Source organism: Echeneis naucrates, chromosome 23 (genome assembly GCF_900963305.1).
Source record: "Echeneis naucrates chromosome 23, fEcheNa1.1, whole genome shotgun sequence".
Taxonomy (NCBI): domain Eukaryota; kingdom Metazoa; phylum Chordata; class Actinopteri; order Carangiformes; family Echeneidae; genus Echeneis; species Echeneis naucrates.
In genome coordinates, this window is record NC_042533.1 from 2,825,847 (window position 1) to 2,845,790 (window position 19,944).

At 42.4% G+C, this 19,944-nt stretch overlaps 1 protein-coding gene across 3 annotated transcripts in view; it reads right to left on the reverse strand.

Annotated features, from left to right (window-relative positions):
- LOC115036732 (ankyrin repeat and BTB/POZ domain-containing protein BTBD11-A) overlaps positions 1-19,944 on the reverse strand; it is a 126,361-nt gene that overhangs the window by 33,592 nt on the left and 72,825 nt on the right. For 2 of the 3 annotated variants that reach the window (XM_029495052.1, XM_029495050.1), the window contains exon 2: positions 6,520-6,669. In XM_029495052.1, coding sequence (XP_029350912.1) covers positions 6,520-6,669 — 150 coding nt within the window. Of the gene's footprint in view, positions 1-6,519; positions 6,670-16,212; positions 16,234-18,170; positions 18,185-19,237; positions 19,261-19,944 lie in introns of all 3 variants that reach the window. The other variant, XM_029495051.1, reaches the window with a different exon arrangement.

Below are 19,944 nucleotides of genomic sequence, written 5' to 3' on the forward strand. Positions count from 1 at the left end.
ACATCACAGGCTAAAATGTGCTGGTTCATGCGCCCTCAGAATTATTCACCCCTTTGTTCAGTTATTCGCAGATTCACAGAGGAAAAGTTGATAAGATTCGATAAAGAATCTGAATTTGATATGTGGAATATCCTGACCTCCAATGTCCCATTACAGCCCGGTCAAAACACTGAATGTGAGATATTATCGCGACACAATATTATGGAAATACTGAATATTATTGCAAGTCAAAGTTTGGTCAAAAACCAATGTACTGTGAGCAAAGCAGAAAGAAGAAGAAGAAATGCTCTGGTATTATCACACATTGGCCCAAACCTCCTGTTGGCTGGATTTAAATCTGAAAGTGTTTTTGTTTACAATACAGTCAAACGGACAATAATATTTTACAAAATAATTCAATTGGAACCATCTCGCTGCCCTCAGCTTAGCAGCGTTGAGGCTGGATATGAAATGAAATTACAAACAGTGATGCCAGACTCCTCAGGCTGTGAGTCCACCTGGGGAGTGACGACCAGCGTCGCTGCCGATAACCATTTCGCAGAGTAAAGCTCGCAAGCACAAATTCTGACAAATGTGAGGTTTGATTTCAGAAAATATCCCGAGTTCATACTTCAAATATTTGCTCCGCTCTGTGGTAGAGGCACACCCAGCTTCGAGAATGGGGGGGCCCCATTGTTTGAGGCCTGCTATGGATTATGTTACGCCGTTTATTTGCTAACTGACCCAACGGGGCCGCCGCTGCGCTGACAGACGAACGACCTCTCTCTGTCACACCTGGTCACAATATGTCAGCTCGGCGCCTATACGTCCGACAGTCTGCAAGTTACGCTGCACATGGAGGCAAACATGAAGACAGTTATTCCTCACAGCCAAATGTCAGGAGACATCTAAGGCATCAATTGTCCAAATCTGCTGCCTGCGATTTGCCCTCGTCGCTTGGACAAAGACGTGAAATATGAGCGTGTGCGAGATGAGCAGGGAGATAATGGTGACCTCAGAAATCAAATACTTATTTCTATTTTTATTTCTACAAATTATAGATATAGTGATGCATGTTGCTCTTTAGCAGCCTCTTCAATTATCTATTAATTACTGAGCGAGTCGGGTGTGAAATTGTCCTGACAATTGGCTCCTTGTGGCTGCTTTACTTTTGAGCGTACTTGTTTATTGTTCACATATTGAGCTAATAGGTTCCAATTTATCTTAATTTAAACAATCTAAGCGTGTCGACAGCCGTGTTGATCTTAAATGTTTCACGTGGGGACACAGAGTCCGACGGTGAAGCGCCTGCTTCCTGTCATCGATTTGTTCCTGTCCTTACTGTGATCCCAGAAGTGATGCGTGTCATGCGTGTCGCATCTTAAGTGAGCCTATCATTAGCACATTATTTCTTATTGTAGACATTAGAGTAATTACTGCACATTGACCAGCCTCCCCTCCCCATCCTGAGATGACTGACATCCTCTATCGGCCTCTGCTCCACATTATGCATCGGATGCCGCAGGCGTGGGCGTTCGCATACACTTAGGGAATCTGCTTATTCTTACATTTTGACAGTAACCTGATTTCTGTAATGTGCAAAAACAGGAAAACCTGGTGTCCTTGGCTGCAGCAGAAACACTGCCGGAACAGTTTGCAACACAAACGTTGAGACTCTTGCCCTCAGCACTAATGCTCAGGAGGTCCCATATCTACAGAACTGGCATGAAAACTGGGTTTATTTTAAATCTAACAGATTCTTTTAGCATTAAACGTTTGCTTTGTGAACTGTGACTACATCTCACCAAAGGCTCTCAGCCTGTGGAGGATGTGCGTGCCATTGACAGAAGTTCTCAGACTAATTGCCGTCTAATGCTTACCTGTAAATGTCTCATCAAAAGAGTTCATCCCCAAAGTCCATTAGTAGCTTGTTGGACAGTCTCATTTTACCTGCTGCAGAAAAGCAGTCAGTGTGCTTCTATTTTCAACAGCTGCTTTTGAAATAATTCAGCTTTGCTTTCACCCTTGAGGTTTTGAGGCTTATTCAGACTTTGCTGTGCTACACCGAAATGCATTTTCAAAACATTTTCATTGCACGTCTTTCCCAACCACCTATTTTTATATTTATATATATACATATAAGGTGGAGGACCGATTTCTACACAGCACAGAAAACAGCATTACATGTCTCTGACATATAATAACCACTGCTATTTATTTATCTAAGACTTCCTTGTAGGAAAACTGCCATTTTTTATCTACCCTCTGCTGCTCTGACTCATACTTCAGCTGATCCAATGGCAGACTCACGCTTCAGGAACACCACAGAAAACCAGATCTAGGAAAGACTACTGTTTATTATAACAGCATGACACACAGAACCCCCGAAAAATGAAACGGGTCACTACCTTGTTATTCTGTCCTGTTAACAGCTGTTTTATTGCAGCGTTTAACACAGCACTGCTGTAGAAGACCATGCGCCCCTCAGAATAATGATTAAACGTGAACTGTTCAAATCCAGTGAAATACATCTCGCTTGTCTTCTCCCACTTGCATGCAAGCCTCCCTCAGAACATGACGCTGGGGCGTAGTCTACATTTTTGCTTTTTGTCAACAAATCCCATAAAAATTCAAATTTCTGACTCTCACTCCCTTGTCTGTGGCACAGCTCATTTATTCCCTTTCTGTTTCTGATGCAATTTCTGGTCAACTCTATGAAGCTCAGTTTTTTTTAAAACAGCTGGATTTCTGCAGCTTTTAGCAAATGTCACTCAAACACAAGAAAATCTGCTTGGGATCATTTGGGAGAATTGCCTGTTTATAAAAGATGGTGTAGACTCCAGGGCTGTTCAAGAGCCTTAACCCTGCACTCCTATTTAATGATAAGGTTGTAAATAAAAATCTGTATAAGTATACGGGAAAATGGCCCAACTTCTACTACATTTCTTAATTTACTCCTGCAGTAAATGTCTTCATAGTGAGTTTATGGTCTCAGTTTCTAGTTTCAAGTCTTCTTCAATATTACATGATGTTCATAGTTTAAAATATTGCCCTGTTCAGAGGACAATAGATCATGAAGCCAGTTATGTGGCGTTAGGGGGCGTGGCTAAAGTGTGACTGATAGACTGTACCACACAAGATGGAGTACAGAGAAGGTCAGATCCATCCCTCACTCCTCCTCGGCTCCACCTTCTCCTCTGAATAGACGGCTGACAGCCAATTTTCAAACCGGAGGCTCCAAATGGAAGCCCACAGACCCACAAATAAATATGTTATTAATAACTGTTCATTGTTTGGGTTAGATTTTTAATAGCCAAATACAGAATATGACCAGCCTCTAATATGTCTGTCGGTGGGGCTGATTAGACATAAGCAGCACTTCCAGTGACAGCAGCTTGATAAATAATCTGTCTGTAGTTATAATAAAAATGGCTGAGATGAGATGAAAAAGCAGCAGCAAATCTGCTCCTTTAAGGCACCCGCAAAGGCAGATGGCAGAACATGCTAGAAGCAGCAACCCCTTAATGCGGTCATTTTGCACTTGATAAGCAGATCCACAGTTGTCATCCTGTAATTTGTACACTGCGCTTCAATCTGTTCACGTCACCACGTGAGGAGGAAGCCGCGCCACCGAACCCACTGAAATCCCATAAATGTCTGCGAGCGTTTGGCAGCGGCTGCATGGAGAGCCACATGTCGACGTCTGGAAGCGTTTGACTGGCTGACCCTGGAGGTGAGGAGGCCCAGCTGAGGCAGTGCGGCAGAGGGAGTCGCACACACGGTGCGAGGAGCAGGAATCAAACAGCAGCCGTTGCTGCAGAAGCAGAATGCCTTTAATGTTTTGAACTGATACGTTTGCATTAGCAGGCGAAAACACAGGAGAGGTGCTTTTGAATGCATATTTGCATTTAAAACAGTAATTAGAGGAAGTCTACTTATTTATTTGCTTTCACACTTGATGTCTTCGTGGTGTGTTCCTGCTGTGGATGTACAGAATAATTTATTTGATCAGACAGAAAGGTTCACATGTAAGTTAAAAAAGGCGGAGCTGAAGGGTGAAAGTTTCTTTTTTGCATTTTGTCACTTGGTGACAGAGATTTTCTATGATCTTCTCTTTTCGCCGAAGTATTGAGACTGTTCAGTCAAATAATGAGCAGAACAGGTCAGGAGAAAATGGGTGTGAATATACCTCATGGATCAGATGGACTTATGTATAACACAGCTAACCAACCAGAAAAGCTCCCGGCTGAGAGGTTTTTCTATGTTTTCAGAATAGTTTTACAAAATAATCCAAAGAGTGGGGAGGTGAGGGAGTGTAGGCCATTGAAATTACAATAAAGACACACTAATCAATGCATTTTCTGATGCCCTCTAACTGCTAATAAAAACCAACTCATTTCGAAATCCTTAATAACAAATGCAGATTTTTTTTTTTTTTGCTCGGCAACAACACAACAAGCTGCTACTCTCCAGTTAACGATGGGCAGAAGTCCAAAATCTGATTTCCAAAGAAAGACTCAGTTACGTTCATATATGTACTAAAAATGAAGGTATATTTTTGAAGATACAGAGCGATCTTGACAGCTTAATGCCTTTTCCGTAATTAAAACGGGTTCAGAGTAACAGTGACGATCCTTCAGTTCTGAGTACAAGCTACAAACTTTTCAGATCCAAAGGGAACAGAAACTTCAAGAATATTCAAGACAAGTTTCCAGTGGAGCAAATCTTCAAGTATTTTAAAAGAGAAGGAAAAATTCGAACAATGAACATGGCAAATTTATCTAATTACTGTCACACTGTGTTCCGGCTCCTGGCTCAGTCCAAGAAAACCTCCTTTCTCGTGTTTTTTATTCATATTGTAGCAGTAGTTCTGGTGCCGGTAACAGGGTTATCTTGTGTAATAATTCACAGTAAATGTAATAAATGTATCTTTTCTTTTGGAAATTTCATGCTAGTACAGCTGTTAGCGGCAAACAGCCTGCAGGGTGAATCACTAATGTGACTGTACACATATGCTGGTGATAACATTTACAACAAAAGACGATACATTCTTATTTTAACAGATGACGCACAGAAAATTACCGTGGGTTATAATGAGCCGCGGGGACGGTCGCTCACACATGCAAACAAACAACAGCCACACATGCAAATACCTCTTGGCAGGATCTAGTATGAGACCGGGGGGGGGGGAGGAGGAGGAGGGTCAGAATTAAAGTGGAGCCTTTCCTTTCACGTTGAGCTTAAAAGGCTCTGAGGCGGTGACTTTGGATTTGAAGGTCCCCGTGCAGGACTGAACCAGGTGTTAGAACAGCTGTAGGAGAACAGTTCCTGGCTGCAGACTGGGAGAGATGGATGAAGGCAGGGGTGAACGGACAATTGAGCAGCGGGGGGAGAGTCAGGGGGGGTGGGTCGGTCTCAGACCACCATGACAGCCCACAGGGATGGGGAGTGCTCATTCCTTCATGCTAATGGACTATTTGGAAAATGGATGAGGAAATAAGTCGTGGAACAGATCAGGTTTAATGTGCAGAACAATTACTGCTGCATCTATAATGTGCTGGATGGTGAATTACATTGCAGTATCATTAAAAACTATTGTGTGGACCAATCACTGTAGCCGTAAGTTGCTAATACTTCAAGCCAATATTCAATATTTTCAAGTTAAACAATTTAAATTCCAATTTTAATTTAACAGAACTCATAAGAATTTATAGAATTTAATTTCAGCAGGGTGGAAAAGGTTGAGAAAGAGCATTTGAATTGCTATTTAAACTGAGTTCCCCAAGTACAGATAGTTCAAATTATCATCTTAATTTCCTCTCAGCAGGTTTTAGTCTGCGATAAATAACTATCTGACTTTGAGTGTTTACTAAAGGTGAGCAGATGAGTACATAAAGAGCCGTCGTACGAGCTGCTGAATGAATATTTCTATAAAAGTCTGTGGTTGCCTGACGTTCACAGCAGAGATGTATGAGACAAAAAAATTAAAAATGCCAAATGGAGAGACGGAACTAAATATTATCTGATGTGATCAGTTATGACTTCAAAATGGTAATAAATGCCCCCCCCCCTCTCCCCGAAATGCCACAAGGAGCAATTAAATGTCATCAGCTCCTCCTGTGGATTATCAGTGTTCTCCCCCAGAAGTCTCATCTAATTAGTATTTACACACCAAAACACCACCAACTTTCCTTCATCAGAGTCGTGATGCAGGTTGATATGTTATTCTACATTATTGTACGATTTTATCCTGCCGAATAGTTTCACCCCTCAATTCTTCCAGCTGTTCATTTACAGAGTAAAAGACGTTTCGCTTCTTTTGTCACGTTCTACTCACTCAAGCAACAGAAGTAAAGAAATGTAAAGCAACAGCACAGCAAACATACACACAATGTAGTTGGTCACGCACACATCGTGCCGGGTGCATGATTCTTTAAAATGCCAGAATAACGAACGCTAAAACTTTTTGCTTCTGCTCATTGATTCCATACACATTAAAAAATATATTCTGTTCTGTTAATGATGGTTGAAGACACTCACTCAGCTCAGCGATGCTGCCCACGCGGGTGGCGAGCAGCGACTGTTCCAGCGTGCGGAGCTCGGCCTGACTGTATCCATGACCCTCTCCGCCCCTCCCGGAGCGCTGCTGGTCCCGGTGCAGGTTCAGACTCTCTGGCAGGCTCAGCACACCTATACACACACACAGCAAACGCAAGAAGTCAGACAGAGGTGAAGCTTTCGAATCCTCAAACCACCCAAAGTTTCCCTCAGCAGCACATTTCAGTTTTTCGCTTTATGCAGATGTCAAATCAATCACCATCTGTGGAACAACGTGGAGGAAATGCAAAGTATCGCTGAAGTGGAGGAAGTGGGGGGCGAAAAAACACAAATCAGCACTTTCAGCATATTCAGAGTGGAGTTGATGGACTGGATATTTAAAAACCCTCATCCATCTCATATACAGCCAGCATTTGTTTGCTCTGTAGCAGAGCAAACATTCGCTCAGAGGTTTAAACAAAGACACAAAGTTTCAGGTTAGTAACACACTGTGCCACTTTTTTGTTTTATCACCATCTGGGGTGAACAACTGAATATTTTAATGAGCAGAACTCTGCCTGACAAGCCTCCGACACAAAGGTTTCGATCAGCATTACAATTGCACAACTCCAAGTGCGTAATTTTAGCCCAGAAATCACTCTCATCTCGACTTTATCTCCCACCCTGCTTCATAACTTGATTGTGATTGGGCCGATTAGGATGGGAGACAGATTTGTTACCTCTGACCTTGAACATGAACATGAGCACTGTTGTATTTCCATTTCACACATCTTGGAGTGATCACAGGTGTGTGTGTGTGTGTGTGTTGTCCCCCTTCACCCCCCCTTCTTGCAAACAATGAGCAGCAAATAATGTTGGCTCAAGAGTATTAATCCATTTAGGTGCTGTTACTGTAGCCAGCTCGGCTTGTGAGAGATGCAGAGTTCTTCTCGCTACAGGAGAATGGAAAGCCATTCCCTGCTGATCCTAACGACAGCGCACTGGGATACGGCGTTTCCCAACAAACAGCGAGAGCAACGTGGAGGAACTCGGTCAATTTGTCTGCGTTTGATACCAGCACATAAGACAAAAGACGCATGCAGCACACTCATTTTGTGGAAGTTTTTCTCCTTCACAGAAAGTAAAGAATGGAAGGGATTCTTCCCACAGTGTCCAGCCCAAGAATTCCAGTAATCCCCAGTCCGTGCCCCACTCCCTCTTCCTCCCACAGCCTTTCCGGGGAGGTCAGCCTTTTTTTTAAACTTTTCTTTTTTAGATCCCACAATAATTATTTTAGCAGCTTTTTCCATTGCTGAATGACCGCCGAGCAGTATTGATGGAGCAGCTGCAATTAGGGTGTGTCTCAGATGGGATTAGTTAGGTGAAATATTTGAAGCTGAAACAGAAACTGATGCGTTTGGATTATTTTTTAACCACATCTGTATTCAAAAGAGAACAGAGATTTGACTGATTTGGGGAAACCTGGCAACCGTTCATAGGAAGAGAAAAGACATTATTCATTTGAGGGAGTAGTCGGGAGCTGCTTCACCCTGAAATGTTGCTCTTGGAATTAGCTTCATGACTTCTCAAAAATATAATGCCATTTTTATTCTTCAGTATTCTGCTTTTGTTCTTAAAATACTGGTCATTTTACTGAAGGAAACAGAGCAAGAACGTGTGCAAGTCACTGAAGAAATGAATAAAAACATAACGTTTATCAGGGAGAGACAAACAGGGCTGCGGGATGCCACCAAGGGGAAGCTATAATGTGATGCTGAATGCTTTTAGCTTTAAAAAGTCGAATGAAGTCTTGCCTATAATTTGCTTGAAGGGAACCCTGAAATGAACTTGAACATTGCATTAAAGATTGAAGAAAGTTGTTTAGTATCTGACTTTAGTGTTTTTTTGGCCATGTGGGGAAAAGTGAAACAGCTGCTGATTTGACGTTCATTTGCAGTTTTGTTTCTGGACACCCGTGTTGCCCTCTTGCAACTCCTGAGAAAAATATCTGAAAACGGCTGTCGGCTGTGACGAGAAGGAAGCAAATGTATAAAGTTGAAGAGGGACTGGGCGATAATTCATTGTGGGTTTCTTACAAGGGGATGTGTAACGATTCTGAAACTGAGGCGCAAACTTACACTGGCTCATTTGGCAGATGCTTTTATACAACGCAACTTTCAATTGAGGGATTTAGTGAAAGACAACCTCGATCTGGACCAAGACCTGGGTGCTGTACTGAGCCAGGTAAGGTCTGATTTTTCTGTCCAAGACAAGCTCAGGGAGGTTTCCCTTAAACTTGCTCTGGAAACCATGGCTGCTCCAGTTTGTAACTTAGAGTAACATCCTTTGCATACAAGTAGCCTTTTGTTCATTTAAAAAATACTGATTAGAGCAGCTTTAAGTTTCTAATCTCTAACAGCAATAAGTCGAGTGCATCTGCTCCATGAATAAACAGGGTTTATGCAGCAGAAGTGGGAGTGAAGCATCTTTTTCCAAACAAGAGTAAACAGTCTTTGCTTTGCACTATCCTCACTTCTGAAAAAGGCTCAGGGATAGAAAAGCTGAAAGAAAAAAGAAGCGTAGTTAAAACTCGGAAAGAGGACTTCAGAACGGTTGACATGAAATAGAAAAGTCTGGATTCTTCAGACCTTGGGTAGAAAAGGGATCTGTCAGTTTTCTATCGCCTGTCCCAGGGCGAAGCAGAGAAATCTCCTCTAATCACTGAAACCATATTGGCATTCATAGCTTCCTCTGCCGGAGATCCCGCACTTGTATGTTTTATTTATTTATTTATTTATTTATTTTGGGGGAGTGGGGGGGGGGCAGGTTTGAATAATTTACAGTGCTCTCTGTAATCACAGTCTTCCCATCTTTGGTTCTAGCCGACCTCATCTCCCCCAACCTTAAATTTTTTCCTACGGACCAAACTGCTCTTTTAATATAATTCTGGGGTGCCGGGGAGCCCTTTGCTGAATTATTCATCCTGTCAGATTAAGACGTATAAACAAGTCTGCAGCTCTCTCTCATTCCTCACCTCCCACTCCCTCTACATGTTATCTCTCACCAACACTTGGCTTCTCCGCACAGAAAAAAAAAAGTAGGAATATTTGATCCTAGGTGGTGTTTGTGTAATAAACATCAGAGGTGAGAAAGAAGTCAGTCTGGCGACAAGAAGATAAAAAAAGTAAGAGGTGGGGATGCTGATACAGTCGGGTTATTTAAGAAAAAAGAAATGACAGGGAACATGAGACTGAGGCATTACAGGCATGTTTTATAACCTCATATTTCTGCCACTTCTAGCAAATCTCTATGTGACCTTAGAGGAAACTGGATGAGCTCAGCAGTACATTCACGTACACTCCACAAACAGCCTAATCCCAGATAAACAGCTGTTACCTGCCTTTTCTATTCTGAATCGCCCCACATCTCTGCTGCTGTCAGGGTGATGGAGACGGAGACTGGGTCAGGGGGACAAGACTGCTTTGGAAGCTCCGAGCAGTGTGCCCAACTCCCTCCAGTCACTCCTGCAGAGAAACTGCTGCTCATGCAAGTCGTCGTAAATAATGCAGAGAACATTGAGCCATACAGACTCATAATCCGTGACAGCTTTCTGTGCAGGAAAAAGACATGCCAAAATAAAGCCCAGATCACAGCAATTAATAACTCACACAGGTGGAAACCGTAGAACAGAGATGCCACTCGACTTTAAAACCGAGAGATGCCACGATGTTAATGAAGCGACTTCTCAGCCAACATTCTGAAAACCCTGTAAGCCTCACTCTCTCAGTCCAGAGGTTTCTGAAAAACTTTCAGATGACAAAGGAGAATGTGATCCTTCAGCTGAAATGGAAACACGACTGTCAGCTGCAGGGCCGACCAAAATAAAATAATAAGGAGAAATACATAAATTAAAAAGGAGAGATGAATGTGAGAGTCCAAAAGTCACCCCAAACACTTTTAACCAAACTGTGGAGCAGCGATGACAGTACAATAAGGCTGTGAGAAAAACTCTGCAGGTTTAATGGAACACCTTGACATTTTGAGTTTCGGCTTCATTTCTCTACCAGACATTCAACATTTGCATTGTATAACTCAAGGGAAAATCTTATTATTATTCCGACAATACCTCATGGCGACACCACAGCAATGCCATCTAACTTATTTCACGTCTGTTTTGCAAAAGTAATGCCGTCGCTGAAACGCTGACGTTTCATGATGCGGAAGGTTTATAACCACTGATTATTTTTTAATGATCAATTAGACCGCAGGTTATTTTCTCCATTAGTGGTTTGGTGTTCAAAATGGTATCATAAAAGTGACATCTACAGACTTACTACATTTTTTAAACGGTGTTTACTTTAACAGGGTAAAGGAGGAAATCCTCATCACTGGAAGATTTGGTGATTTTCTTTCAGTCAAATAATTGTTCCAGCTGTGCATATGGCAACAATTTGAAAAGAATCATACAGTTGTGTATGTGTGCACCAATGCAACACACGGACGTTCTATTGTGTGTATGATTATAATCATTAGCTAAGTATGCAGATTTCTCTGCCTGCTGTATGAGAAACAGAGTCAATTATCCTCAGAGACTCAGGGAGAAGTGTGAGATGGGACAGTCTGGACTGGCTGAGATCAAGCCTGGGGCACAGTGGGATTTGTAATGTATGTTATCTCTGTTTGATAGGCAACTAATCCCTTCTAAATGGCAGGAACTTGAATCACAATGATGCCACTCTGATTTGCCATCAGCCATTTGCAGTGATCTTCGCTTACTTGAAACGAGAAGCCAAGGTTATTGAGGTCACTGACGCTACGAAGCACCGCCTGAGACGTGTGCAGGTGCCGCAGCCCCGACCACGTGGCTCATCACTCCTATTTTCTCCAGGAATGTCCAATCGATTTTCTGTAGCGAAAAAAGTGGCGGTCTCCCTTTGTCGGTGAGAAAAACTCTGCTGGAATATTAACAGGTAGTTGCCACGGCAACAGGCGACTACTGCCTAATGGCGTGGCGATTGGCTGAGCAAGCAGCACATACACGAGAGGACTCTGTGAGTTTTTAAGCCCCAGAGCCGCATACATGTGGACGACCAGTCATCCAACAAACGGCTTCTCATCAAGTGGGGGATGATTCAGTTGGGTAATCGCTGCATGTAGCATACCACAGAGACATTTATTCCCTCATCAATAATGAATGAATGTACTTGGGACTCAGACCGCATTAGCAGGGAACGGCCAAAATGATTAAGCAGCCGACCTAACAGGCTAACTGCAAATGTCAGCCGTAGATCCATGGCCCAGCTGTTAGTCGTGGCCCACAGCAGCAAGAGGAAAGAGCAAAACCAGCCTTATATATTTATATACAGTTCCACTGGGCAGACCTACACGTTTCAAATGTAGTTTCAGAACAATAACGAACTGCGTGGCCTGTTGACATCACCAGCTAACCAGCTCCAATATCAGTCATACATATGCAGATATCAAGCATCGCCATATGGTTAAACAAATGTTCTGCTTAAAGCTATTAGCGAGAAAACACTGGTAACAAATTGAAGCTGCATACAGATACATATTTTAACTGAAATAGTTTTCCTGAAAGCGCACAAAGCTGTTGTTCACTTAAAGTAAAACTGAATCTGATGCAGCTCACGAGCAACACGTCAGAAGTGCACAGCTGCCTCACAATGGAATAAACGAAATAGGAAATTGCACATTTAGGTTTGACCTTGGGGACTCATTCTGTGGGTGGTAAATATTCTAAACACAAGGTCGTCTTACATATTCACTGACTTTAATATTTACCTCTCAGAGTGTCACAAAGTGAAATTCTCTTGGGTATTTTCCACAGCAGGAATGACCTGCTGTGTCTCTGTGAGTTTAAATGATTCAAGGCTTGATCATGTCGTTGATTTAATCTGGGAGACACATAAATTTAGTCACATGTTTGTGAGGTAGTAACCACTTCACAGATGCCCGCTGTATGTTAAAGTGACACTACTGCACTTTTAAAAGAAGAAATAGCACAGTCGTCCACATTAAAGCGGTAAAACTCATCCTGGCTCAGTTCAATAAATCTACTACTAACCAGTATGTTTTAGAAAGTACCATTCAACAATTAGAGGAAATTTATAGGGAAACGCTGTATAAGTGACATTAACAAGTGAATTCACAGACTTTATGACTATTTATGTGAAGCAAGCGATGCAGCGGCATAATCGGAATAAGACAAATTCATTTCTCAGGGATTCAATGGCCAACGAGGGCACTATTCAGGATATAGCTCACTTTGTGCTCTTCAGGAAAAATGTGGGCCGAGCACAAATAACAAAAGAAGGGGCCTGAAAGTTACGGATGATATTTTTCAGAAGCTCCTACCACTTCCTAAAATAATAAGTTAAATATAACACACTGTATAAATAACACTTCAGATACACAAAAATATGATGGCAGAAGGTTGAGGGGAAGATATGATTGAATAGGAATGCCTATGTAGCACTTGAGGAGGGGTAGTTTTTTGGACAGAAGGCAAAACAGGAAGCTAATGAGGCCAAAAAATTCTGATCTTAACAAGCGATGATCTCCATGAAAGCTTCTTAATGGTTGCCTTCAGAAACGTCCAAAACAGAGTACTAATACTTGTACATACTGTAACCATGTCGAATTAAGCCTTCCTGAATAAAAAATGCCCCAGTCAAACATGCAAGATTTCATTCATTATATCAGACTTCACCAGCTGCAGTAATCACTGAGCAACAACTACATGGATAATAGCTCTGATTGGTGTGGCCGCCATGTTCCAGCCGTGCCCTAATAAACATTTATTTCACAGGCTTTCACACCGCTGGGTGTCTGCCCATTCACTCTGCAGCACACAAAGGCTCTGAAAGTGAACTACTATTATGTTTCAGCTCTGAAAGGAAGCTCCAGCACTCCTCCACCTAAAAGGGGTGACACGTAGGTCTCGGTTATTATTGAATACGGCTCATTGAAGATCAAAGCTGAACATAAACCTGGTGCCTCTCTTACAAAACATTTAAGTAGCACAAAACTTGGGTCTACTTTGCAACAGACGTAAAAGGAGAGCTGGAACAGCGCCACTCTTCCAGACTGAGATATGATTCTCTGGTGGGAAGGTTTATATCAGAGATGACTCAGACATGACTGATCTTGGTATGAAAAAGGTAGATGGCACAGAAAAGCTCTGGCACAGTTTCACCTACGTCAAGATGATCCCTAATGGTTCGCTCCACCGCCAGGCACATCGTCACTTAACATTATTGCATTTAACCCACTGAAGCCTGAAGAGACGTACATATGAGCGCTATTTGATGATGTCGTTTCTGAAATGAAATCGATAAAATATCCTTTTAGTCACAAAAATTCTTTATTCTGAAAATATATTTCCGTTGCTTTTTGTGTGATTTTAGTTTGAATCATGAAAACAGCGAGAGGGTTTCGGGACAGAGCAGGTTACCTTGATTAAAAAGAACAACTTCAGATCTGGATGCTGCTTCTCTCCTTTCACGCTCATAAAAAACAAGTCCATAACATCAGAGACTTTTCAACGTTTCTAACTAATCCAAGGTTATTTCCTGGTGCAGGATGAGTGCTTCGGTCTCAGCGGGGTGCTAGCATGGCTCCCCTTAGGCTGCTGCTCGCTCACCTGAACATTTCTCCAAACTTTTTGATTTATTCACACAACCAACTGTTTCCACACACACTTGCTTCCAATGAAAATTCCTCCTCTCCTCCAGTGTAATATCGCTCAACAAGATGAGCCCTCACGACATTACAAATAAATCAAAACAAGCAAATATATCCGGCCATGGAATGAAAACACATGCAGATGTGTTTACTTGGAAAGATTTAGCTAGTAAAAGCCCATCTGCTACAAAATAGCCGTTTCTCAACTTTGTTTTCCTCGCTACGATCCTCTCTGCAGGTTTTCTCCCCTTTACATATTAGCATAAACTGAGATGTATCACTGCAGTCTCTTTCTGGATTCGTCTGTGTGCCCTTGGCTGTCTGTTCTACGACCTCCTCTGTGTTTCATTCCAATATCTGCAACTGAAGGTGCAAATATACTAAATTCATTCAAGCTAACACCTTTATTCCACAATAACACTCCCCATAATAAACTTTATGTAGAGAGCACTATTCAAAACCCACATTACAAAGCGTTTGTCATAAAGATATAAAACGGAGAAGATTTAAAGAGAAGACAGATGAAGCCATTAAGGGTGAAAACCAATACAGAGTCACTTAAAGGTCATACAAGAAAGTGAAGGTGTTTGATAAAAGCTCGTTTTATGACCGGATTTAAAGGCAATCAGACTCACTCAAATTTAGGGAAGAGTCTAAAAATCCTTCCGTAGCAGGGCAATCACAGAGAGTAGCTTTGTTAAATTCTTTTCTGTCTGAGTCTGGATTCTGTGTAAAACATAAACAGAATTTACCAAATAGCTGTGACCAGCAGTGGAAAACCTTCCCAGACTCTGTAATTCAATAAGCATCAGGACCAACACGACAATAAAGTCCTGCATTCAGCGGGAAAAGGTTGGCGCTGGTTGAGTTAGAGCGAGTTTCAACAATGGTGTCCATTAAAAGAATTAGGCACCTTCACAAGATAAATCTGAGGGGTTGTGAGATGATAAACGAGAGACGAAATAAGAAAACCCAAAGAAGTGCACATTCAGATTTATTGTTTGGGCTTTAGGAAGGCTGGAAAGTTGCACTGTGTGGTGCTACAGAGAAAACCTTTTTTTTTTTTAAAGTCAGACAAGTCATTTATAAAAATTAAAGAAACGTAAAGCAGATGTCAACTGCGGAAAAGTACCAAGAACGCTGTCGCACCCCTCCAGCCCACTGACATATGGCACATAACGTCAAACCTTCCCTGATAACTATCATCTCCACAATCTCAGACCTAATCTATTAAATTGGCCCACTTGTGGAGCTAAATAAATGTGTCGAGCAGCTACCAATCACAGGAGACATATTTGTTTTATGGCGCAAGGCATTGCACCAGATGGCCTTCCAAAACAACTCTGCGGTCCTGTGCAGGATCAACAGAGCAGACCGAGCATCAGAAACAACCTTAATTGGAGTGAACTGGAGCGAATACGAGCGCTGACATTTAATGTAATGAATCCATACACTCCGTATCGCCGCACAGTGCAAAAAAACAACACGAGGCCGTGCCGTCTCAGTCTTCAAAGGTTGTTTTGTTTTCCCGCTCAATCGGACTCCAGAGTCATCAGCATTATGAAAAGCCTAATCCTTCATCGTTCAGGCCCCTTTATCACACCAAGCCAGATGGACTGCAGGTGCCCACCAGATGCCGTACTTTATTTACAGTCTCCATCTAGAGTACGGGGCCATATCATGGCACAAATTAAATCAGCAGCCGACGTTGACGCCGCTGTCTGTCAGTGCTTTTATCCACGTTTTATAAATTCAAACCTGGTCTCTGACCTGTGAGGGTTCAGTCTGCGATTTACAGTATTCTGTCATATTGTTTATGATAAATTTTCATATCCTACATTAAATTCTGCCACGAACATAACCAACTGAATATTTTAGTTCAACTGTGGGGATGACAGAAAAAGAATAAGATTTAATTTTCAACAACAAAACCTTGATCTTTTAAGAGCAGCATTTCTAAAACGAGGGGGAAGATATCCGCTCAGCAGGCACCTGAGTTGTGGCCCACATTACCTTTTCCAGCAAATTGCTTTTGTGTGTGTGTTGACATGGAACCGATTCAAACTTAATCTTGAGTTTGTCATCTTTTTCTAATCTTGCAAAACACGCTCACAAAGTGGCGACAGAATGGCCACAAAGACTCAACAGAAATGTGAGTGATTTAGGGAAAAACTGAATTTAAAGGCAGATTGGCACAAGAACATTGAGCAAACAATATTTTTAAATCACCATAAAGCTGGATTTTAGCAAAGTTGTGTCCTTTTAGTGTGTGACTCGAGGTTTGTAAGTGGTTGACAGTGTGAATAAATATTGTCAGACAGACAATAGCTGCATTTCATGGGAAATGTGGGAACGCATCTTGGAGGAGACGCAGCGTACGAGGGTGAGCTCACAGTGAGATGGTCCAGTCTAAGGAGGATTATCACTTTGTGTCACCAGCTAGCAGCCTCTGCAACAAACCAAACTTTAAGGCCGACGGTTTTGACACGTGTCCGGTGAACTGGCCTGAAAGCCAGATTTAATATTTAAAAGTCTTAATCTGCAGACTTTCTCAGCGTTGCAGCCAAAACTGCAGGGTTATATTAATAAGGGTTAATAATAAGGCTTTAAAGGTTTGTGTGTGTCGGAACAAAAATCTCTGGCCAGTATGAAATATGAGTCAGCGCTGCCGGGTCCAGCAGCAGATCAGTATCCTGCTGAAGATACTGTGGCGCAGTCACATTATTAGGATTAACATCAAGCCTTTTGTTTGGGCTGTCTCAGTCTGCTGCCTCACTCCAGTGGCACACAGTCGCAGCATTTCTGCTCATTTTAGAAGAATTATCTGATTAATTATGACGGTTTTGTTTATGCGCATGCAACCAGACCGCTGCAGCAGCAGCAGCATCCTGCTGAGAGAGAGCAGATCAGGTGTTGTTAGGTTCCTGGAATAAAGTTAGACAGTTTCATATGGAACTGATGAAACAGTCATCTTTAAGGTAACAAGTGAGGGGGGCTCTCTTCTGGACCGTGTTTTTTTATCAAGATCTCACAGTGAACCAGGTGTGAAGAGGTGGATTAATAGCACTCACCCCGTCAGCCCCCCTTCATACTCAGACAACACGATTCTAATTTGGCAGGGGCGATGTTGACATTTGGTTCCCGCGCCCTATGGGAAGGGTAATGAGCTCACATTAGGATGCTGCTCCCGTACAACAGCCTGATCTGTTCTCCGTGTTCGGCAGGATGTTCTCACACTGCATCAGTCACTGCACCGCGAACAAAAGACCCCTCGAATAGCCCTCAGTAGTCATCGATCAGGTCATCCATTCCAAGATTGAGAAAGGGGAGGGGGCGCAGTGAGGCTGCAGAAAAAGGCAAACCAGCCTCTGCCCAGACAGAGGGCTCGGACTTCATCCTGCCCTGCGGTCATATCAAAGTACCCTCCGGTTAGGTCCTAAACCTCCTGCTCCAGAAGGGTAACCACAACACAACAAAACAACACTCAGACCGCTTCTCCCCCCTCCTGGGAAACCACCTCTTATTCATTTTTCATCTATGGAAACCCTGGAAATGACAAAACCACCAACCTGGCTGATTAGAGATGATTTTATCCTGTAAAATAAAAGTGTTGTCACAATGATGCTGTTTCTTTTTGATGTGTAGCCTTAAAGAGAAAGTTGCTTTTAAAGCTTTGAGAACACTGTCCACCTGTTTATCAGTTATCTGAGCAGCTTCTTGTGTCTGGATTAAAAAAAAAAAAAAAAAACGGAATAGTTTCAACACTTTATTGGCTGTTATATATGATGGTTTCTAATCTACAGTAATCACTCATAATTTGGTGCTGACTTTTACTTTGAGTCATCACAGAATTTATTATCTTTGTGCTCACTGACTTTCGCTGACATGGCATTCACGTTCCTTTGGTTTTCTGCAGATCTATGATTCTGACTCAGATGTTGATGTGAAACCACCATTATAGCAGCTATTAGTTCACAGACACACCCAAAGTACAGTAAACACTTTGATGAAAAATGTACAACTCTGGGCTGTGATATGTTATGTTTAATATGATGAAATTTTAATTGTTTTTGCTTGAAAGGGGATTTAAAGAGGAAATCAGTGCAGGAGACTACAATGATCGACTTTAATACTATTTATTGCTTTCTGTGTGTCTGTTTTTTGTTTTTGGCTGTGTGGGACTCTGATGGTTGATAAGTGAAACATAATACTGTTAGAAAATCATTACTTTGTGGCTTTTTGAAGCAGAGATAAAACACCAGCCCAACCCGCCCCCCCACCTCTAAAAAAAAAAAAAAAACAACAACAACAACACATAACAAAACAAAAAAACAACCCATTTTTCAATAAAGAACTAATCACAATGGAAAATACAATTTCCATTTACATTATTCCACCCTTTTTATGAACGAGCTGATGGTAAATTGAGATTGGACTCTATTAATTCAGCTTTTCGACACAAAAAGGAAGGACTATAATAGGAGAGCTGCAGAGTTAAGGAAGCAGCTCCAGATTATGAAGGCGGTGCTGATGAACAACCTAGCAGATGGTCATTATCTGTTACTGGTTAGTAAAAAGCACACGTATTTACCCATTAACTGCAGCAGTCCGTTCTCCTCTGATGGAGTTTTAACATGCAAGGCACGAAAATCTGCTTTTGAACAAAGACAATAGTTGTGACGCAAGTCAAAAGCTCCATACAGATTTGGACTGGCAGCTCTATATTTGGGGGCGATATGACTTGGTCTTGATGTTAAGGTTGGCGACATGGCTGATGCGGCCACGCAGCGTGCACACAGGTCAGCGGGCTGCGGGGCATTGCAGCCAGTCGTGGACGGTTGGGAAGTGGCTGAGGTTACACAGCTGTGACTGGCCGGCGCCCAGGGGACGGCCTCCGATGATCTGACACGTCCCAGCAGGGCCGCAGAGCTCTGATTGCACCACAACGAAAGAGCAGGCGCACGACAGAAATTATCGAGAGCGTGTGAAAGAACAATGAGGACGAACTACACTGGACCTGAAGAATGCAGAAAGAGCCAGCTAATGAGGATGGAAGTGACTGATGCGTGGAGAAGAGGAAGCTCTGAGCACAGGGAAGGGAGGAGGAGACAAGACGTCCAGAGTAACTGTCCTTCCTGAGGGCCTCGAGGAAAGTGACCAGCTCCAGCATCATGATGGGACTCGCCTTCAACTGAAGCAAAATACAATGTCATTTATTAAAAATACTGCAACGGTGACGGATAACGCTACTTTCTACAAATGGTACCATTCGTAGAAAGATTCGTGGGGCGCGGTCTCATTATGGCCGAGGGTTTATCTTTACCAACGTGTTCGGTATCACAAGCCACAACTAAACATGGTGACACTGCGGCGGGTTAATATTTTCTGACTGGAAAAATTACGTTTTCAAAATGTTCCCTTTGTTCAAGAGAGGAGATGAGATGACTGATGGTGCCGTCACATCCACCCAGACAGAGTGAATCCACCACCTGCGGCCAGCTTACCTTTGGAAAGAGCCAGTCAAGCTGTTTCCCTTTACTTCTAATCATCATGGTAAGTTAAGTTAGCTGAGAAAAGCAACTATGGTCTGCACCGATTCTGCAGAGTGAAAGACAATTATTATTATTTTTTTTCCTGCAGGGAGACACTGGTCTTATTTATTTATTTTTTTAAACAACAATGAAGAGTAACAAATCCCCATTGCAGAAAATGTCAAGTCCCCAG